The 23,790-nt window shown below is 37.5% G+C and overlaps 1 protein-coding gene across 1 annotated transcript in view; it reads left to right on the top strand.

Annotated features, from left to right (window-relative positions):
- Nucleotides 1-23,790, top strand: part of PKHD1L1 (PKHD1 like 1) — a 156,210-nt gene that overhangs the window by 91,767 nt on the left and 40,653 nt on the right. The window contains 11 exon segments of the mRNA XM_089898812.1: nucleotides 1,017-2,046; nucleotides 3,376-3,567; nucleotides 6,388-6,539; nucleotides 7,703-7,862; nucleotides 8,421-8,592; nucleotides 12,658-12,746; nucleotides 13,090-13,238; nucleotides 14,478-14,607; nucleotides 16,658-16,776; nucleotides 18,865-18,994; nucleotides 20,815-20,988. Coding sequence (XP_089754938.1) covers nucleotides 1,017-2,046; nucleotides 3,376-3,567; nucleotides 6,388-6,539; nucleotides 7,703-7,862; nucleotides 8,421-8,592; nucleotides 12,658-12,746; nucleotides 13,090-13,238; nucleotides 14,478-14,607; nucleotides 16,658-16,776; nucleotides 18,865-18,994; nucleotides 20,815-20,988 — 2,497 coding nt within the window.

Here is a 23,790-nt window from a genome sequence, read left to right as displayed (position 1 = left end):
AGCCTATATAATCTGGATTTAGCACAGTTTCTATCAAGTATTCAGTAAAAGGAAGGAATGGAGGAAGGGTGGGAAGGAAGGTTAGTAAAATCCATAAATCCATTAAATTTGGAACAGCTCACTCACCTGCAGTGAGGGTGGCAGAGTCAATGACTGCATATTGTAAAAAATAAACCTTCTCCTAGGTTATGTTACACACATGTAACATCTGGATATGGAGTGAGTGAGGTTGCCAGTGTCAATCTGTATAGTAAATATTATTAATAGTTAATTTTTATTTTTAGATGAAGAATGAAAATAAATAGATGCCCTACCATTTATTTCCAAACCTTATGAGATCATATTCCACACACACACACACGCACACACACACACGCACGCACACACACACACACAGAGGCATCTTCTGTATTAGCTTATTAGATCGTAGACCTATTGAAAATATAGCAGAGTGGTTAATAAGAGCACCAACTCTATAATTAGACCAGTGAGTTTAAATGAAACTTTGTGACCATGAACAAGATACTCTAAATTTCACTTTCTTCATCTGTAAAATGAAGCTTATGATAAGTGGCTACTTCCTAAGATTGTGGTAAAGACTGTGACCATGCATATAAGACATTTAGCAGAATATCTGGCACATGGTAAACATTCAAGAAATGTTTCTTATTATTAAAAAAGAATCAAAGTGAGGGAGAAAAAGAAATCTTTTACGAGGTATTTTGCTGAACACGAAAGTTTCATAACAGCAAGGTGAAAAGTAGAAGAGTCGAAGATGGCTTTTGTTCATTCATTCATTTGATAACAAGTATGGGCTGTTATAGATTGAATAAAACAAGGTGGGTTGGGGGTCAGATAACATTTTTAAATGATAAACAGGAATAATATGGGAGATATAAATGCATTAATAATAATTAATGTAAAAGTGGGTATTATTTTGAAACAAGAAAGTATGAGCCAGGCAAACTCTGAGTCTGTGTGTATCACTAAATAGCTGTGATTTCTGGGCTTGACAGATATTCCATGCTGGCCAGGCATTCCGGTTGGGGCGATATCCAATACATTGGCACCTGCTTGGAGATTTACAGTTTAAATCTTATGTAAGAGGCTGTGCAATTCACCAGACCTATAACAGAGCTGTTACTATCCATAACACACATCACCTTCTGGTTGAGAGGAATATTATATATGATATCAGGGGGGGAGCATTTTTTATAGAAGATGGTATCGAACATGGCAATATCCTGCAATATAACTTGGCAGTATTTGTACAGCAAAGTACTAGTCTTCTGAATGACGACGTGACTCCAGCTGCATTTTGGGTAACCAATCCAAACAACACCATACGACACAATGCAGCTGCTGGTGGCACTCACTTTGGCTTTTGGTACCGAATGAACAACCACCCTGATGGGCCATCCTATGACCGAAACATTTGCCAAAAAAGAGTTCCTCTTGGAGAATTCTTTAATAACACTGTTCATTCTCAAGGTTGGTTTGGATTGTGGATATTTGAAGAATATTTCCCCATGCAGACAGGATCTTGTACTTCTACAGTGCCAGAGCCTGCAATATTTAATTCACTCACTACTTGGAATTGTCAAAAAGGAGCTGAATGGGTCAATGGAGGTGCACTTCAGTTTCATAACTTCGTGATGGTCAATAATTATGAGGCTGGAATTGAAACGAAGAGGATCCTGGCTCCTTATGTTGGAGGATGGGGTGAAACCATTGGAGCAGTGATTAAAAATGCCAAAATAGTTGGTCATGTTGATGAACTGGGAATGGGGTCTGCATTTTGCACAATGAAAGGCCTGGTTCTCCCATTTAGTGAAGGGTTGACTGTATCTTCCGTACACTTCATGAACTTTGACCGTCCCAGCTGTGCAGCTTTGGGAGTGACGTCCATCACTGGCGTTTGTAATGAGAGATGTGGAGGCTGGAGTGCAAAATTCATTGACATCCAATATTCTCACACAACAAACAAGGCTGGCTTTCGATGGGAACATGAAGTGGTACTGATTGATGTTGATGGTTCACTTACAGGTAATGTGATGTTTTAATTTCTGATAAAATACTTTGGAAATATATTTTTTTGTTTGTGTTAACACAGAGAGTTGAATTGTCAAAGCAGACTCAGATGAATCACAGATCTTAACTGGTGCCAAACTTTCCTAATGACTTAAGGATATAGGTCAACACTAGGCATAGATGAGATATCCTTTTCTAGCAAAGTCTCAAACTATCAGATGCAGCCTCCAAATATGTCCCTTTTCTCCTGCATTTGCACTTTGGTTTTGAATTAACAGCAAATTTTGAGCAATATTTATGGAATGTTGATCACAATAGGAAGCCATTTCATTTGAGAATGCCTCCATTTTGTACTCGGTTAATTACGCAGAGGAAACTGCTTACATGACTACCCAGATTCTCCAGCCAGTCATGCCCAATAAATGTATAAATTCCAGGTTTATTTACATAAGCAACAGACTGGATGTATCCTCCTCAAGTACCTTAGAGGGAAGTAATAAGTCACAGGCCTGCTGTTAGCCTTTTTCTTTCCAATCTAAATTCTGAATTTGGAATTGATTCAAAGAATATGGGAACTCTAGTACAAAATTCAACATTCTTTGTAGGTTAAATCTTTTCTACCATTTCAAGTTCAGAGTAAGTCAAATCCTTTTGTAAATAATCATGGTTTCTAGAGTATAGCATTTTTATAAAATTTTAATGATAATGACTTGGCAAAATCAGATAGGAAGTGTGTGTGTGTGTATGATTCTGCATAATACTTTATAAGAGAGACAATTGACAAGTAAAGCTACAGATATTTGAAAGCCTTTGAAAGATGGAAGGTTCATCTCAATACTCAAACAGACTGAATTCTCAACTACAGTTGTTGACTTGTCTCCTGTTCTAACTGTGGCTTTAAGAGGGAGAACATTTAGATGGTTCTAATATTCAGAGCTTTGTGTGACCTTTATTCATTTACTTAATTCAGCTTAGATTCTTAAGTTTGCTGACAGTCCATTGGTTGAGAGCGCAAGCTCTGTGGTCAAACTGCCTGGATTTGCATCCTTCCGTGTGTCCTTGGCCAAGTTACTTATCCCACATTCCATCCCCTACTTTGGCTCTCATGGGTGCTTCAGATCCCATGTTTCAGCAGCATCCATGATAAGCTCCCTGACAGAAGAGTCCACTGCAAAGTCTTTGTAGAGGTCCCCTTACCCCATGCCAAAAAAAACCCCCAGGAAACTAGACTTTTAGATTGTATTCGTGGCACTATGGGTTATAGTAAATGTATGTTTTAGACAGTTTAGCTTTTTAGTTTTCTAACATGAAATAGGAAGTCGGCTGTTTGTGTTCATTTCCTAGGTCACAAAGGACACACCGTCATTCCACACAGCTCATTGCTGGACCCTTCTCACTGCAGTCAAGAAGCCGAGTGGAGCATAGGATTCCCTGGGTCTGTCTGTGACGCCTCGGTCAGCTTCCACCGGCTGGCATTCAACAAGCCTTCTCCAGTGTCTCTGCTTGAAAAGGATGTGGTTCTCTCAGACTCCTTCGGTAAGTAGAACACAATCATTTAAACCACTCATTTAAAGATGTTTTCCTCAATTTTCATCATCATCTTCATGAGAACACTGGGAAAAGCATAATATTTATATCAGTCAGAAACCAGGCAGGAAACAAATACCACATCCCAAAATGGGCTTGTGAGGAGTGTTGAATAAACGCCTGGACCAGCATGACATTCTGCCGATTAAGGAACCTCCAGCCAATATTATGACAGACAGCAGGAATGTTGACATAGCTTTAGGATCAAGACAGTAAAAATATACCATTTTTTCTGCCACTGAAAGCAAATTATTTTGATTACCTTTGCTGATTGAAATAGGATGGGGGGAGCATCTGCTAGGCCAATAGCTGCACAGAGACTGTTGATTTACTGATTTGTTTCAGTAAAGCTAATGTACCTGGAACACCAGATGGGCTTGACATCATTGCCTGACTAGATTGCATTAATTTACTGTCATTATTCATGATGCATCTGGCATATGCACCAGCCAGACGAGCAAGTTAAATGGGGATATAGTAGTAACCCTGGTTCTCACATGTCTCAGATTTTTCACTGTGCTGTTAGTATCTACATTTTCCCCCCTCAAGGTTTTAGAGTTGCTTTTCTTTTATCTTCGTAACAGGGTGGGGGAGCATGGTTCCTAGAGTGTTCACTCAGTCCTTCCTGCGTGATTTTCCCTCCCTCCATTAGGAATTCTCCCAGTTACTAAGTATATCTATTCTCATCACATCTGACCTGGCCTGCCCTGACTGGCTCAGATCTTTATATCATTCCATCCATCCATCCGTCCACACATCCCTCATCTGTCTATGAATTATTAGTTAAAATATTTATCTACAATTAATCCACTCTCATATCACTGTTCTGACAGACTGCAGGTTTTGGAAAATAGGAAAGGCATTGATGAACCAAACATGTGCTATCAGATGATTCTCAAATATGGTTTTCTACATTTTCTGCATAAATCTAAATGATGTAGCTTCTTGATGACAGCGTTCCCAAATTTCCACATTTAATCATATTTACAAGGTAGAAACTTGCAATTTGAAACTAAAATTATGTATCTCAATATAGGCCAAGTGAATTTTGAAATCGTGTAGCATAATTATACCAGCCATACTATAACTGCTAAAATTATAGTTGTGAGAATTTCAACTTCTGCCCTTCTTCCAAACAAAGTTCTATGCCTGTTCCCACTATACATTTTGGAACTGGAGGAATAACCATAAGATGAGCCAGTGGCCTCAGTGGACCAGGCATGAGGCTGAGCAAAGACTCACTCTAGGGCCTGGCCTTCATAAGCTGCCACTCCAGCTGGTAGACCATGGTGGCATTAGGGTGTCTGAGGGTTAGTATCAGTTCAGAGCCAGAAGCTAACAACTCTTGGAAGGTCTGGATAGTTTCCTCTCCTTAGTATGCAGTAGCCTGATAAATGGCCACAGATTTCTCCCACTCAGTGGAACTGCTTCCAGTCTGTGAATTGTCTTGGATCTAGGAAATAGGTAAGAGGTAGCAAATTTCCACTTGGGTAACTTGAATTAGATTTCTGTCCCCCCAGATCTATATAATTTTTCTGTCTGCATCTGCCAAAGGTCACCTTAGTATGCTACCCACTATTCTCCTGGGGGAGCCTCTTTGCATTGCAGTGACAGAGCCTCAAGAGGGCATGTTTCACCCAGCAAGCACTTTTAAGCCTTTGCAGTGTCAGTTCTGCTAATAGCCGAGGGACCAAAGAAGTCACCCAGTATCCACAGAGCAGGGAAGTCTATCCTGCCCTCAAGGAGGGGAGAGGAGTGGATATTTGCTGAATAATCCAAATTATTATGGTTCTTCTCATACTCTGCAGGTCTTCTTAAACTGTGAGTTTTTAGTGCCTCTGGTCATGGGCTTTTCAAAACTTAATGCTAATTCATAAGCCAAAGAATTTGTTCCTCCTAGATATTGGAATTTGTTTTGCCTTATCCCCAAAGGAAAAGAATGACAGTTTATTTTGTAATCTTGCGCCTAGCTTCTTCCACCTAACTTTGTAAGGGAAGAGCTTGCAAATTTAACATAAAATTCAATCAGAGATGAAAAGAAAGAGAAGGGAGAGGAAAGAACAGAATTAATTCATTAATCACAGATGTTTTTCTTTATATTGTGAGAGATTCTTTTCAGATCTTCAACTGAAGTTGTCAGGCATTCTCTCAAATTAAATTTTTTTCCCATTACAGGTAGTTCAGGTTCCAAGTTCATCATTCACAAAATTTAGGGTATCATCGCCAGTGTTAGAGGTAGGTCTAATTTAGTCTAGTTCCTTAAGGGCTCTGAATCAAAGCTTTCCATTCATACTTGCTAGGCTGATTTTGATTAACACAACCCATATAGGAGAATCTAATAAAGTTCAGGACTTATATTTGCATATTTTGCAGATCAAGGATTCTGAAGAATTAAGTTCTTAAAAGAATAGAAATGGAATTATATTTTTAGATCAATGTATTTTAAAAATTGCATTGATATATTTAAGCACTTTTGTCTTAGTGGTCATTATTGTCATCATAGTTCAGTTTTATTTTTCCCTAAGGAACAAAGGCTCCATCTCAATTCAGAATTCCAAGTGAGAAAGCATTTTATGTTTCAGTTAAGTGTGATATTGAACAGTGGGGCCTTCGGGTAAGCAAAGACATTTAGAACATAAGTAATGAAATACTATACTGACCTCTTTAGAGACTTCCGTAGACTAGAGTAATATTTACGTTTGCACTTGTTCATAAGAGAAGGAATTTTCTAGATGTAAAGATTACTGTGATTTGTTTTATGTTCTACAGGCACAAGCGTTGTTCCCTTTCAGAAGAAACGACTGACTCATATGTCTGGATGGATGGCTCTGATTCCAAATGCAAAGCACATTAACTGGTATTTTAAGAGTGTAGATCACATAACCAACATTTCGTATACGTCAACATTCTATGGATTTAAGGTAAACAAAGAATTGCATAATCCATATTCTAATAATTTTGATTACATATTACTCAAAAGCAGCCCACACACTCATCCTTACACCAACTGTGAGGCCCAGAATGCCCTTGCCTCACATATTGACCTGGTAAAGTCTGCACACTTTTCATGACCCATCCTAAATCTCAGAAGCAAGCCAAAAAAAACCCCCTCCTTTAAGAATCAGAAGTAAGCCATCGTTCTGCCACATTCCTATAGTACTAAGCTTGTGCCCTGTTATTATTACCATGATAATAACTAACATTTATTCAGTGCTTATGATGTTTTGGGCACCAGTTAAGGGCTTTATTATTTGTATTCTGAAATATAGCAAGTACAGAAAATAACAGGCCGAGTCCTATATTCCCACCACCTAGATCTATCTGAATCTAACATTCTGTGACTATGTACTTCAGATTTTTTTAAAGAAATAAACATTTTTAGGTGAAGTGGAAGTCCTCTATATGTCTTGCTCTGAAATCAATCCCCACTCTTCACTGCTAATGGTCACCAGTATCCTGAATTGGGTGTTTTCATCCCTGTTCACATTCTTCTACTTGTACTACATATGGGCAGCAAAAAAAAACAATACCTAGCACTGTTTCAAATGTTTTGAAACATTATAGAAACTAAATATTCTCTGAATGTATACATATATATGTATGTGTGTGTATATATATATATATATATATATATATTGAGAAAGAGAGAAAGAAAGAAAGACTTTCATTACCTTAGTGATAGAGTTAGTGTTATTACCATAGACAGGTAAAACGTTCATAAACAAAATATAAATGCAAGATGAAAACCAAACTAAAACCAAAAGTTAAGTTTTAATATGGGGTTAATTAATTAATGTCATCAAAATTAGTGTATGTTGGGCTTCCCTGGTGGCGCAGTGGTTGAGAGCCCGCCTGCCGATGCAGGGGACACGGGTTCGTGCCCTGGTCCGGGAAGATCCCACATGCCGCGGAGCGGCTGGGCCCGCGAGCCATGGCCTCTGAGCCTGCGCATCCAGAGCCTGTGCTCTGCAACAGGAGAGGCCACAACAGTGAGAGGCCTGCGTACCACACACAAAAAAAATTAGTGTATGTTATGCAGGATATTAGCATATAAAACAAGTCACTTTTTTGCAAACTTTTATAGGAACAAGACTATGTAATCATATCTCATAACTTCACTCAAAATGCTGATATGTTTAATATCATTGATATGAGGAATGGCTCTTCAAATCCATTGAATTGGAATACTAGCAAGAATGGAGACTGGCACCTTGAAGCCAACACTAGTACTCTATATTACCTGGGTATGTATTCAATAGGCAAAAGTGATTGTTTTATCTATTGCTTCATCTAAAGGAGGAGAAAAATTGCCTAATGGGCAAATGTGTTATATAGTGCCTTGTATATAGCAGGATTCAATAAATGTTTGTTGAATTAAAGAATGGAGACTAAATTTACCCTGGAAGAGGCTTGAGTTGAATTAAGAACTTACATTTTATGTTTGGATGTAGCACCAACACTCGTAATTGGCTCCAACATTTATTTCACAAAATTAGAGGAAATGAGTACAATGAACTGTCATATATTTTGTTTCCATTTTTATTATTTAATTATTTTTGGAAAATAAAAATATTTAAGAGTACAGTTTAATCGAGTTCTAAAATATTTGTTTTTGTCAAGGTATTTTGACTATGCTTCTTAATCAGACATGTGCATTTTGTCAGAATTTTTTCATACCTATTCCATACATTTGAATTATACCAAGTTACTATCTAAAGAATATTTTCAAATTGCCATATTTTGTTTACATTCAAGTACTTTGATCATCATGTTAGTTTAAACTGCTTTTACTTCACTTTCAGTGTCAGGAAAAAATGACCTTCATCAGAGCCAGTCCATTTCTGGGACCCTGGATCCTGATGTGAAGGATGTTGTTATTAATTTCCAAGCTTACTGCTGTGTTCTCCAGGATTGCTTTCCTGTACATCCTCCATCAAGAAAACCAATTCCCAGGAAGCGACCAGCCACATATAAGTATACAGGCCTTTTGTTCGTTAATATACTTAAATAGTTCTTGACAGCATCCTTTTCATATGTCATCCTGGCTGAGACACTGGTGCCCTCCTCCTGTACAGTAGGTCCCAAAGCACTTCCTCACTCATTGCTTCACTTGAGCCTTACAACCACCCTGATGACAAAATGGAAAAAAACCTCACACAAATTATGTGTGAAAGTTACTGGGAATCTCATACTTGCAGAACGTTAGATCTGGATTTTTAGACCAACTCGCTTATTATATAGGTGAGAGAGCTGAAGCCTGAAGACGTTAAGTGAATTACCTGAGATCACAAACTTCCAACAGCACCAGAAACTATGTCCTCATTGATCCAATGCTTTCTTAGCAGGTGGCATCTCTTTCTCTAGAATAACTGTCTTTTTGTGTCTGTGTATGTGAGTGTTTTTATTTTTATTTATTTTTTAAAATAAATTTATTTATGTTATTTATTTTTGGCTGTTTTGGGTCTTCATTGCTGCATGGCAGGCTTTCTCTAGTTGCGGCAAGCGGGGGCTACTCTTCTTTGTGGTGTGCGGGCTTCTCATTGCAGTGGCTTCTCTCGTCATGGAGCACGGGTTCTAGGCACGTGTGCTCAGTAGTTGTGGCTCACAGGCTGTAGAGTGCAGGCTCAGTAGTAGTGGTGCACGGGCTTAGTTGCTTCGCGGCATGTGGGATCATCCCGGACCAGGGATTGAACCCGGGCCGACTGCATTGGCAGGTGGATTCTTAACCACTGCGCCACCAGGGAAGTCCCTATTTTTTATTGAAGGATAGGTGATTTGCAGTGTTGTGTTAGTTTCTGGTGTACAGCAAAGTGATTCAGTTATATATATATACGTTTTTCAGATTCTTTTCCATTATATATTATTATAAGATATTGACTGTAGTTCCCTGTGCATACTTGTTTTTCTATTTTATATATGGTAGCTTGTATGTGACAATCCCAAACTCTTCACTTATCCCTCCCCACCCCCCTTCCCCTTTGGTAACCATAAGTTTGTTTTCTATGCCTGTGAGTCTGCTTCTGTTTTTTTGTTTTCTTTTAATTTTTAAAAAATTTTGGCTGCGTGTGTCTTTGTTGCTGCGCACAGGCTTTCCCGAGTTGCAGCAAGCGGGGGGCCACTCTTCGCTGCGGTGTGTGGGCTTCTCATTGCTGAGGCTTCTCTTGTTGCGGAGCACGGGCTTTAGGTGCACAGGCCTCAGCAGTTGTGGCACACGGGCTCAGTAGCTGTGGCTCGTGGGCTCTAGAGCGCAGGCTCAGCAGCTGTGGCACACGGGCCCAGGTGCTCCATGGCATGTGGGATCCTCCCAGACCAGGGCTCGAACCCGTGTCACCTGCATTGGCAGGCGGATTCTCAACCACTGTGCCACCAGGGAAGCCCCGCTTCTGTTTTATAAATAAGTTCATTTGTATCATATTTTAAATAGAATAACAGTCTTGGTCAAGTCTCATAATACAACTTATTTAATTTTATTTCAAATATTCAGTTTCCAAAATATATATTAAGTCTTGTAGTTAAAAATAATTTTTCTGTCTTTGAAACTTATAAAGTCCTTTACCTTTATTTCTCATATGAAACATAACTTTCTACTTTATATTATAGTAATTACCATACATGATGGTACTAGTACACAACAGTACTAGTCTTTAAGACCCTTAAAGGCATGATCCTGATTTGATGTATATTTGTGTCCCTTATGGGCAAATAATAACCATAAAAATAACGATGGTGATGATAAAAGTTGACAGTGGGCAGGTAAGAGCCCACTATTGTGCATCAAGTACAAATCAATATTATTTATTAAGTGAATTACGATTTCAGAATATACAGATTCTGCGATAACATTGCACAAAAGAATAATAATTGAATTTGTTTATATGTTCATTCAACCATTAAAAAATAGCACCTGCTATGTGCCAGTCACTGTGCTGAGCTCTGAGATTCAGTTGTGAACAACATAGATGTGGTCCCTGCCCCCATAACACTCACATTCTGTCTGAAGAGACAGATGCCAACACACGCAAACAAACAAAAAAGTAAGCAGAAAATAAAGCACATGAGTTTGAGTTGTGATAAAGGTTGTAAAGGGAATGGATGAGGGGCTGGGACAGAAGACAACATGGCAGGGGCCTCCTTTGGGTGGATGGTTAGGAACAGCCTCTCAAAGGAGGGGATATTCTAGCTGAGACCCAAAGGGTGAGTAAGAGCTGGCTGTGTGAAGGTTGGGTTCGAGGCCAAGGGGACAACTTGGGCAGAGGCCCTGATGTGGGGACGAGTGCGGCATATCCAAGAACTGAGAGGAAATCTGCATGGCTGGACCCTTGTGAGCAGGGGAGAGTGGCCTGGACATAGCATTGGACATAGGTGGAAATCAGACCATTCAGGTCATGCAGGCAGTTAGTGTTAAGAAATATGAGAAGCCTTTAAATGTTTCAGCTGATAAGTGACATTACATTTTGAAAAGGCCACTTTTACTACTCTGTGTAACAGAGGGACAGTAGAGAAAGCAGGGAGGCTCATAAAAAGAGTCTAGAGAACTTCAGAAGAAATATGGGCCATAAAGATTATTGGCCAAAAAGCCCTAGATAGTCTAAGGTAGATAAAATTATTCAATATTTACTTAATATTTATTATGACTCATTAATAGATTTAGATTGGTGTAGACCAGGATGTGATAGAGGTATGTGTTGATACACTACATGTATATGTCATAGGATAGGTGTTTTTCCTCTCACAATATGAGCTCTGCTCACTGGAAATAGCTATAATTGGAATTATTAATTGGTATTTTGCAAATAGCTATCAGTGAAAACAAACAGAATCTTGATCCAAAACTGGTACCTCAGGACTAGAATATACAGGTCTAGCTACATAACACACAAATGCTTAGTTTAAGAAGTACTGGGCTTTTTTGATTGTAACAGTGGGCAATTAGTAGAAGAATGTATAACATGTGGTATAGTGCTGCTGGGGATAAGAATGAAAGGCTTGAGAAAAGCTAGATGAACTCAACTATTGAATCTGCACAATCCTGATCAATTTATTTATTTAGATAGATACAACCTTTAAACAAACCTTCATTGAGATTGCGTCATGAAAAATGTATTACTGTGAATCTAAATAATCCTAAATGATCGTTTAATTGCTAACCTCTCTTTTAAATCCATGAAGACAAAATTTTTATGACAGGATTTTTGATCAACAGAGTTTTTAGTAATACAGCTTAGTAATTCAAATGTGTGATAAAAATGTACTTTTAATGAAACAAACTATATTGGTTACTTGTAAAATTCCTGCATTAGTATCATAGAATTTTTAAACATTTCTACTAGGTCAGGAGAGCAACCCCTGTGAACATTTTTAAATGGGAAAATGCAATCAACTTTATAATAACATTCTTTGTAACAATTTGCACTGAGATAGTTTCAAGCAGGCATAGTGATGGAAAGTGGAGACCGTCTCTCTTCTAACTGTGCTTTCCATATTTATTTCAATGTAACGTAACCTTAACTCTGGTTATAGACCTGCCGTCCTGCCCACAGCCCAGCGGCTTACCCTCATTGACCCATCCTTGCCTATTCACAGACCATTCTTCCAGCCTTCCCTTCATAGAATCTAGGCAACTATATACCCTCCTGTCCCTTTCCCTACGAAATAGCACCATATGTAAGGGTCTTTAAATGGACAAAGGATGCATTTCTTTTCACTTTTCCACCATGTGAAATCTTATAAGGAAGTTAAATTATTTACATTTTAGACAAAATTAGGGTATCACAATAAGGATTTAGTAGGAGAAAATGTGATTCAGATTGTGGGTGGAAAGGAAGTTTTCTTCAATGGAGAAAAAACTATATATGTAATTGTGTGTGTTGAGTACCTTACTAATAGCGTACATTAGCTTGTCTATTTACTGAAATTACAAACTATCCAATTTGCATTCTGTCATCCCTAAAACATCTAGTATAGTGCTACACTCTCAGGAGATGCTCATTAAATATACAGAGATAAAACTTAATGGAAATACTTCTTTTCTCTTTTCAGCTTATGGTCAAATGATTCTTTTTGGCAGTCATCTCGAGAAAATAATTATACCATACCTCACCCAGGAGCAAATGTTGTTATTCCTGAAGGTAAATGCATAAATGTAAATAAATGAAACGCTGTGTTTATACCACAATAGTTAGCAGTTAGGGTAGATACCTTTATGCAGCACACCTTGGAGAAAGAGAAAATGTGAAGAGATGGATTCAGTTGTGTCCTGGATGTCAGACGTTGCTTCTGGGTTTTATGTGGGTTTAAACCTGAATATTAAGAATAATGGATTTTCTGAGAGAGACAAGAATTAGTCATTGTGTGGAAAAAGGCTCACCAACTTCTAAATTAGGACTCACTGATAGGGCTGTCAGTGTTTTATCTATAGGCTATAGTCTATGGATTATGTTATATTCCTTATATTAAAGTCTTGTTTTATAGGAACATGGATTGTGGCAGACACAGATATTCCACCAATGGAAAGACTCGTTATTTGGGGGGTTCTAGAATTGGAAGATAAACATAATGTGGGAGCTGCAGAGTCTTCTTATAGAAAAGTTGTTTTGAATGCTACCTACATATTACTGCAGGTAAGAGTGACAGTCTTATAATTTACAGCCTTATTAGCCAAATGCTAGAATGTTGGAGATTTACTAAGCAAATTATAAGAAAGCATATGCACCTGATGTGATTAAAACACAACTGGCTCTACCGCATGAAATGCAAGCCTAAGTTCAATATATTTCTGCTCTCCTTTAAATATTAATGACACATTCCTAAAGCAGTAATTATCATGCTACTTTTTAGTGTGAGGTTTGCTCATTTTCAATCCTTTAGAATATTTGTATTATTATTAGGTAAAGTTAAACTCACAGCTTGCTGCAACTAACAGAGAATCCACTGGAGTTCTGAGGAAAAAAAGATTTCAAGCCTTTTTTTAAAAGAAAACAAACAGTATTTCTTAAAATGAATGGATGTAGGTGGGATTATGAAAACCAGGAGCAGACTAATAAAAATATTTCAGTTGTTTGGAATAATCACCTCATTCTCTCATAAACCTCAGATGGTCTTGAACATGTAATAGTTTAATTGTTCTGTCAGTCTTTTATTGGTGTTCATTTAAAAGAATAGCTTAACCAAAAAGGTATTAAGCACCACTAAAGAATAAGTGGGAGCCTTTCTTTCATAAAACTAGGCCTTTAATACTTTAAAGGTGTTAGATACAGAGCTTAGAGGTAAATTAATGCTACGATTGAATCCTTACCTCACTGTTTAATAGTTTGGTAACAGGTTACGTTATCCGACTTCTTTCTGCATCAGTTTTCTCACCTATGAAATGAGAATAGTAATTCCAGTTCATGGGTTTAGTGTAAAGGTTAAATGATATAAAATATGTAAAACCTTGCATGTTATGCCTGGCATAGAATCAGCAAGCATTTAGTGATAGCAATTTTTATTAACAGTGATGGCTCATGAATAACATAGCTTAGATATAAATAGAAGAGTATATTTTATATATGCCGCATTATTTTAAAGTACAGTGTGATCTGTTCAAACAGCACTAGTTTAGGTTTTAGGAGGTCTCAGTTTCAGGTCCAGTTCTGACAGTAAGTAGATGTTGAATTTGACCTTGGAAAAATCATTTAAACTGCCCATCCCAAAGTGGATGGGTTAAATTAAGGTCACTTCTAGTTACAGTACTGTTCTTTATAAAACAAAAATTCATTCATTTTTACTAGGGGAGGCTGCCAGTCTTCCTAATTCCTTTTTTATGGGGAAATTTTTCCTGCTCAGTTTTGAAGTATTAACAATTTTCTGCTTCACTGCAGGGAGGTAGATTAATTGGTGGCTGGGAAGATAATCCTTTTAAAGGAGAATTACAGATTGTTCTTAGAGGGAATCATTCTACTCCAGAGTGGGCTCTTCCAGAAGGACCAAATCAAGGATCAAAGGTCCTAGGTATGTGTTTCCAGATACCAAAAGAGTCATATTAGTTTTGCAAATCTACTTTAGAACATGTAGCACTAAAAGACTTGTTATGAGTTCATGATGTTACGGTTTCAGAAGTTTTTACAGACATTGATTTGTAGTAACAGGTTATAAAAGTTGCTGAGATTTTAAAAAATTAAATCATGTCACATTAAAATAGATACAGATGTGCATATTTCCAAAATGTAATTTATTGCAACACTAACATTAATGAATCACTCCATATGTATATTGTTTCTCTAATCTGGTTTTCTTCGTAATCTTTCTTTTATATAAGCAATAATATTTTTCATATTTTAGTACTTTTTCCCTAAAAGGTAACTTTCTTATGCATTATTCCTACACAGTGTTAAAAATCTGTGGATCAGTTGGCTCTGCTATTGATCTCGGGTGTTGAAGCAGGGTTTTGGTTCCCCGCCAGTGATTGAGGTCATGTCGCAGTGGTGACAGCACCAAATCCTAGCCACTACACCAGTGGTCAGTGACAAGGCCCTGGCCCTATGGCTTTACAGAAAAAGAATTCCCACAAAGATGGAAAGTAGTGAAACAAGTAAAGTGTTTATTAAGAGAAAAAAAGAGTACAGTACTTTTGGATAGACACACGGGTGGACTCAGAGAGAGAGTCGTACCCTCGTGGCAGTTTGAATCACTTTTATGGGGCATTTCTTCCCTGTTTCCTTTGACCAATCATTTTGACTTGCCTGGTTCAGAGTCCGTATTTGGTGTATCTCAGGATTTTCCCATGTGTGCATCTCTTAGCCAAGATGGGTTCTACCGAAGAGGCCTGTGGGTAGTAAGCATTAGTTGCCATCACTTAGAATCACTCCCTTTTGACCTCCAAGGAGCCTTTCTGCTCATGTGTAGTTGGGGAGGTCTCCTGACTTCAAGAATGAAGAATATGTGGTCTCTTATCTTCTATCTGGGCAGGACCCAGCCTCCTCTCTCAATTGTCCTGTTATTCCCACCGCGGAGTATCCGTCCACAAGGAATGAACTCAAACCATTTGTCCTGGGGGCCCTTATGTCTCCTGCCTCACTATCAGTTATCCAGTCGCAACTGTTGCTAAGTTTTAATTTTCCGGTTGCATTTGTGTGGCTGTACATATTCCTATTCGAGCCTAGAAAGCAAAGGACCTGAGAGGGTTTAATTTGGTCCTAATAAATAACTGCTTTTATTAATACCACTGCACATTTATTTAAAAGACACATAAATGTGCTTCAGTTGCTCCGATGTACAATTTCTAAAACAGTGACAATAAAAAAGGGGATTAAAAAGTGGCTTAAAATTGAATTAGCTCTTGCGAGACAGACAAACTCAAATCTTAAAGAAAAATTTCCTGAGGCAAACAAATTCAGTCTTAAAAAATTTTTGTTTGCTTTTATGTGTTTATTTTTTTATTTCAAAAATAACATTTCTAGCAACACAGAACCATATCAAGAGAAAACATACATCTTCTACTCTCCCCTTGAGGAAACTAACATTAACAATTTTTACATGTGTTTTTCGTGCTTTTTATCTATGCCTGTATTCATATTACATACAATGACTTGTGGTGCCTTATACAAAAACATGGTCGAACTAAATATATTACTGCGCAATTTTCTTGTTAACATATTATGAATATCTTTCCAGATTGATACTTAACATGTAACACTCTTCATTTTTATAGCATATTACACTACAGTATTAGTAATATATTCTAATTTACTCCTTCATTCTTATAATGATATACATTTGGATTAATTCTAGTTTTTCTAATATTTCCAAATATTGTTGTATTAAACATCCTCATTGATGTATCCTTGTATACTAATTCAATTTATAGAGGCCAGATTCCTAGAAGTAGGGCAAAGGGCCAAAGCCTTCTTAAATAGCCCTGAGCAGATAGCCCCGATTCTTTCCATTCATTCTAAAATGTTCAGTCGCTTATTAAAATATATCTACTAACTGTTTCATTTTATACTAGCATGTAACTCAGTTCTATGCAGTGAATAAATAGGAGTGTGTTTTTCTCCTGTAGGGGTGTTTGGTGAGCTGGATCTTCATGGAATTCCACGTTCGATATATAAAACTAAGCTCTCAGACACCGCAGAGGCAGGTTCCAAAGTCCTCTCTCTGATGGATGCTGTGGATTGGCAGGTAGAGGAATTACTATGTGGTGGAAAGTGAAAACACGCCATGGGTCAACTTAAGGTTTCTTCTTTATTCCAATGGACATTTATTTTGTCACATGATTAACCAGAAGAGAAATGTATGTTTTGCAATTAGCTTGCACTCAGAAAGCTGACTTGATAGCAGGCATTTAAAAATTGTGGTGTCAAATGTTCTTCAGAACATATAAAGAACATTATGTATATATTAGTCATGAAAGGAAAATATGAAAGTTTGGGGGTAAAAAATATTTATTTACAAATTCTTGCAAAACAGAAAAAAGAATTATTTTAAATACATTTTATTGTTATCTTGGTTATCTCTTTACTTCTAATTTGTGATTTTACATGTTAAGCATTTGGGAAGAAAACAAATCCTGATGCCCAGTGATATTCAAAACATGCCTGAGTTAAATAAGAGATTTTGGTAAAATATGAATGGTGGCAATTCTGATCTCTACTACACTCCTAGGCTTGCATAGGCCACAGACTCACACCTTTTACAAATACTCTTTTTAATGCGAAAGGGTCAAGGAAATGGATGGATTACTTTTCCGGGCTCTCAAGATTTCAGCCAGTTCCTTTCTGCTGAGAATAAGCTATAAGGTCACAGAACAAAGTGAGGCTTAGTCTGAGTAAATGAATACAAATCATCAAAACATATGGGGTTGGCTCTCTTAATGTAGTGTAAAATCAGTAAATAGAAGGAGGATTTATTGAGAGTTATTATAAGCTACTTACAGTATATTCATATTCGTGATAGTTGAGGTGTGATTACTTTTTAAAAGGTGATTAAATGATTTAAATATCCCTATTATTTATCCAATTATCATTTATTAGTATTTATCCAGTTAATATTTTCTGCATATTATTTATATAATCAATATTTAGCCTAATGTCAGACATTTTCTAGGCATAGAGGATTCATTTGTGAAGAAATTGGTCAAACTATAGGGGAAATTGCATTGAAGTGGGAGAGGCAGACACTAAATGAACAGATAAATGTGTGTTATTTCAGATTATAATCTTTGTGATGAAGGAAATAAAACAGGGATGACAGAGACTGCCATGGTAGAGGGTGGCAGATAACATTAAATAGAGTGGCCAGAGAAAGCCCCTCTCAAGGGTATGACAGGGTTCAGGACATGCTACCCCAAAATATGAATAGTTTAAGGGAAGAAATTTCTGCATGCGCAGGAAGGACTTTCTGGCTTTCCCCTGAAGCAGGTCACAAAACCTTCATGTGAGAGTTGCCCTCCTTATACCCAGAGGAAAGAGACATCCTCAGCTCTGAAGACAAAGTGACACAGAGAAGAATCTGAATGGCCAATGCTTGCTGTTTCTCCCAGTTTCCTACACTTAGCTCATACCCTATCACAATTTTCCTCTACTCTCCACTCTTCCATGAAAATGCTCAGGTTTAACCATTTCTTCAGGGCTTCATTTCCTGTGTCATATAAAATTTATATTGAATAAATCTATATGCTTTTCTCTTGTTAATGACTTTTGTTACAGGGGTCCCAGCTGAGAACTTGGAAGGGTAGAGGAAAAAGTTCTTTTTCGTCCCCTGCAAGTACTTTTGAGCAGAGACTTGGTTGACGAAGAGGAGCTTGTCATATATGATATACAGAGATTCTAAGACTTGACCGTGCCCTGTCACTTATCTCTGCCTTTCTTACCTTTCAGGAATATCCAGTGATAGTTAACTGTGTTAAAAAAAAAAAAAAAATCTGGGGGAAATTTTTTAAGTCTTAAGAGTATTATCCTGACCAATTTTTAATAAAAATATGAATATATTTGCTTTGATATATCTAATTTTAAAAATGTATATCACCTGTGATTTTATTAAGTGACTGAATTCAACTTAAGGAAATGTTGAGATAATTCAAAATATAGAATTCTTGCTATCAAACAAAACCATATTTATTTTAGAGACCTAAATGTATGATTTGTTCTCGCTGATAATACCATGGTTGTAACCAATGTAAGTTACATTAGAATTATTTAATAGTTTTTAAGAAATATAAACCTATTTTTTAAAAATTGTTCCTGAATTTGGCACTTGAATTTTTCTAAGGAAGGAGAAGAGATTGTGATAACAACCACAAGCTATGATTTCCACCAGACTGAAATTAGAAGTATCGTTAAAATCCTGCATGAGCACAAAATTCTCATTCTCAATGATACCCTTTCCTATACTCACTTTGGTAAGTGGCTGTTCTTTAACCAAATAGATATATAATTTAAATGTCTCGAAATATTCACAGTTTAGTGCTCTCCTCTGTATTTACAATCATTTGATAAAACATCTCAGATTTTTAGAGGAGCATTTCACTTAGGTTGGCACTGGTACCCAAAGGATGCTACTGTTTGTGTGTTGGCTGCAAAGAGTCCCTGCTGTGTGTATTAATTCATTCAGCAAATATTCAGCAGTGACCATTACATTCTATGGGATAAGGCTGACACTTTCTGTTTTAGGCAAGCTTCTAGAGATTCTTATGCACACTGAAATTTGAGAACCCTTGATCCAAGAGCATCTTTGTCCTGATTTGTTTCATTGACACATTCCTCAGCGGTAACTGCACTTAGACAAGCTGCAGCAAAATGGTAAAACTCTAATTCTCAAGGAAAGAAGGAATTAATCAGAATCAACTGAAGATGATCTTTCAACTTGTAGTATCAGGGCTTTCCCAGCACCCCAGCCTTTCCCCATTTCACATGCTACCTTCATCTGAATCCCAGGAAGTGGAAGCAGACAGGAGTGCAACGTTAGAAAAGCCATTCAGATACTTCTGATGCTCCTGAGAACTACAGCTAAGGTGGCATTATGCACTGGTGGATATCAGACCTGCATGAAAAGGAAACTTAAAAGAACTTTTTAAAGCAGTATTTTGATAGAAGCACGTGTCTGTCATTCTATATCACATATTTTTTCTTTAAATCAAAAGAAAAAGGTTTCTTTGAAGAACATTTTAATCGTAAAACAGTGTTTGAAGTTCAACAGTATAGATTCTTTCATTTAAAGTACCAAACACTTCTCTCTGCTTGAAATGTACCTGCTTGTCTTAAAGTTTTGGGTAAGACTTCTAGAAATGTAGAATGTAATTTAGGTTCTGTTTTTTAAAATTTTATTTATTTATTTTTGGCTGTGTTGGGTCTTTGCTGCTGCACGCTGGCTTTCTCCAGCTGCAGTGAGCAGGGGCCACTCTTCATTGCGGCGTGCGGGCTTCTCACTACGGTGGCCTCTCCTGCTGCGTAGCACGGGCTCCAGGCGTGTGGGCTTCAGTAGTTGTGGCATGTGGGCTCAGCAGCTGTGGCTCGCGGGCTCCAGAGCGCAGGCTCAGCCGCCATGGCGCACTGGCCTAGTTGCTCCACAGCACGTGAGATCTTCCCAGAGCAGGGCTCAAACCCGCGTCCCCTGCATTGGCAGGCGGACTCCCAACCACTGCGCCACCAGGGAAGCCCCTAGGTTCTGTTTTAAAATTATTAAGATGTAAATGTCCAGACTATGTTTGATATACTACTACATATTTATAAAGAATTGTAGTTGGTACAAAATATGTCACAGGAAAAGAGGAACAAACCAAGGTTTAGGCATCAGGAGAGGTAATACCTACGTATTGCTGACTGTCTACATGGCCCTGGGCAAGTTCATTGACTTCTCTATCTCATTTCCTCATCTGTTAAAATTACAGTAAGCTTCCCAACTTGTCTCAAAGAGTGTTTTTGTGTATAATTTGAAGTGTTTGCAAAATACCTATGAAGCAGTGACTTTGTAAGTGCTGATTATAATAACCTTTTTGCTGTAAATAGGAGAAATACTTTTGATTATATTTATTTTATAAATAAAAAGGTATAATTTCCGACTGCCATCTGTGTACATTTAAGCGTGTAACTCTAATCAATTCATGTATTTGTGTTGACTTTTGGCATATTAGAAAGTTACGTGGTCTGTGAGCTGCAAAGAAACTAATAAAGACAGGTATTTCTCAGTGTTGGTAATAATCTAACTGTCCTTCCGCTGCAGCTGAAAGATACCTTGTTCCTGAAACCGGTCAGAGCTACACGTTAGCAGCTGATGTTGGGATACTGAATAGGAACATCAAAATACTTGGTGAGGATTATCCAGGTTGGCTGAAGGAATCTTTTGGTGCACGCGTCCTAGTCAGCTCATTCACTGAAAATATGGTGACATTTAAAGGTTAGTACAAATTCAGTTTATTTTTCTAAATGAAATATAGCAGGGTCTCTTCTGTGTTCAGTTCTTAAATAATCCTTACTCCTTTATAGGATCATTTGTGTTAAAAAACAAAATCCAACTGAGGAAATTTTAAAGATCTTACTGGCTTTATTCAAGGATTCATGAATCGGGCAGCATCCAATCTAGCTGATACAAAGGAGCATCAAAGAGCTGTGCAAAATAAAAGACTTTTATAGGCAGAAGGGAGCAGGAACAAGGTAGTTTTACTAGGCAAAAAAGAGGATTGGTTATTGCAAGGTTACTTCCCGTGTAGGGGGCAGAGGTTTATCAGGCAGATTACCTAACCCATGCTGATCAGGCAATTCGTGATGGACTGGTTTAAGGTTCCATTTCAGAACTGAAACTGTAATTAAGTCTGTTTGATGATGGAGGGCTTAGCAAAAGTGACTCCATTTTGGGCCTGATGTCTTGTTTTTAACACATTGAAAAATAAAGGCTTGAGAGGGATTATGCAGTCAGGTACCACCCTCCAGAACCAAATTCCTAACATTACACTACTAATTTTATCTTTATAGGCAAAATAATTATCAAATTAACAAGGACCTTAGGTAGCAGCTAGCCCAACCTTGCCCTCAAACAGAAATCGTTTCATAATAAGCACACTGATCTGTTATTTTTGTTTGAAGGGAAACTTCAAATATATTTCAAAGATAGAGAAATGTATAATATAATGCTTATCATCACCAATTACCACAGGTATCAACTTTGGCCAGTCTTGTTTGATCTCTGAGCTCACCGACTTTCTTCAAGCCCACGGATTATTTTGAAGCAGCAAGCATATATTTTTTAAGATATATTTGACATATAACATTGTGTAAGTTTAAGGTCTACAATGTGTTGATTTGATACACTTATATATTACAATATGATTACCACAGTAGCGTTAGCAACATCTCTATCATGTCATATAGTTATTATTTGTGTGTGTGTGTGTGGTGAAAACAATTAAGAGCTAGTCTCTTAGCAACTTTGAAGTTTATAATATGGTATTTGTACTGTATCCCTAAGCTGTACATTATATCTCCAGGACTATTTATCTACTAGTTACAAGTTTATACCCTTAAACAAGTCCCTATTTCTCCCACCCCACAGGTTCTGATAACCACCTTTCTATTCTCTATTTTTATGAGTTCAGCTTTTTTAGATTCCACATATAAATGAGATCATACAGCATTTATCTTTCTATCTCTGACTTATCTCACTTAGCATAATTCCTTCAAAGTCCATCCATGTTATCCCAAATGACAGGATTTCCTTCTTTCTCACTCATGGCTGAATGATATGATATATGTATACACACAGTGGAATGTTTTAGATAGATAGATAGGGAGGTATCTCACATCTTTATCCATTCATCCATTGATGGACATTTAGGTTGTTTCTGTATCTTGGCTATTATGAATGAAGCAACCATGTATTACTTCATCCAGAAATATTTCACTGTGTAAATCTAAAAGACTTCTTTAAAAACATCTCTAAGAATCAGATTTTAAAATGTTAGTAATAATTTCTAAACATCAAATGATTGTTCAGAATCCTCCAGTTCATTCCTTCTTTCCCTTCCTTCCTCCCTCCTTCCCTCCTCCCCTTTCCCCTCCCCCTCCTCTTTCCTTCTTTCTTTCCTTCTTTCTCTTTCACTGTCTTTGTTCAAATCAGGGTCTAAATAAGATCCATGTTGCAATTGGTTATGAATCTTAAATCTCTAATTCATTTCTCTTTCCTTGCAATTTATTTATAAAAGAAGTTAGGTCATCTGCCCTATAGTGTTTCCAATAGTCTGAATTTAGTGATGCATCCCTAGAATTTAACTAGTCCCTGCCTCCCTTGTATTTTCTATGCATAAGTAGCAAATTTAGAACTAGCAAATTGACCAGACTGGGACTCAATTTTTAGGCAATAATTCCTCATAGTTGGTTGTTATTTTTCCATTAATAGGCACATAATGTACGATTGTTTTTCCTTTTGTGATGTTAGCAGTTATTAATTATCATTGCCTGGATCTATTGAATCACTGAGGTTTAAAATGGTGATATTTTAATTCTACTATTCCCTACTCAGTTATAATCTCAAATATTTCTCTAAAGAGAAGCTTCCCCAGACCACTGTTTGACTACCCTGAAGGATAGTTTAGATAGAAAAAATGTTTGATTCTTTCCTCTTATTAACTAGTTTTTCAAAACAGTGAGTTGGTTGCCAAGCATCCTCCAAAGGTAACAAGGAGTTTTCGTTTTGTTTTGTTTTGTTATTAGTATCATTATTAGTTCCATGGATTTAAACATATTTGATATGTTCTAATCCATTGTGAACATTAACCTTATTGATACTGAAAATGCCCTCTTGTTGACCTTCAGAGCTTTTTCATGTTGGTGCCTAAGTCCTCCTCCTTATGACTGTTGTGTTTTTTTTATTACAAATTTATTTATTTATTTATTTTTGGCCACATTGGGTCTTCGTTGCTGTGCACAGGCTTTCTCTAGTTGTGGCGAGCGGCGGCTACTCTTCGTTGCAGTGCGCGGGCTTCTCATTGTTGTGGCTTCTCTTGTTGTGGAGCACGGGCTCTAGGCACGTGGGCTTCAGTAGTTGTGGTGCATGGGCTCAGTAGTTGTGGCACAGGGGCTTAGTTGCTCTGCGGCATGTGGGATCTTCCCAGACCAGGGATTGAACCCATGTCCCCTGCACTGGCAGGTGGATTCTTAACCACTGCGCCACTAGGGAAGTCCCTGACTGTTTGGGGTTTTTTTT

This window comes from Delphinapterus leucas, chromosome 17 (assembly GCF_059928025.1).
Source record: "Delphinapterus leucas isolate spDelLeu-1000000601 "Yukka" chromosome 17, BTC_Dleu_Yukka2, whole genome shotgun sequence".
Lineage (NCBI taxonomy): Eukaryota > Metazoa > Chordata > Mammalia > Artiodactyla > Monodontidae > Delphinapterus > Delphinapterus leucas.
This window is presented reverse-complemented; position numbering and strand designations above follow the sequence as displayed.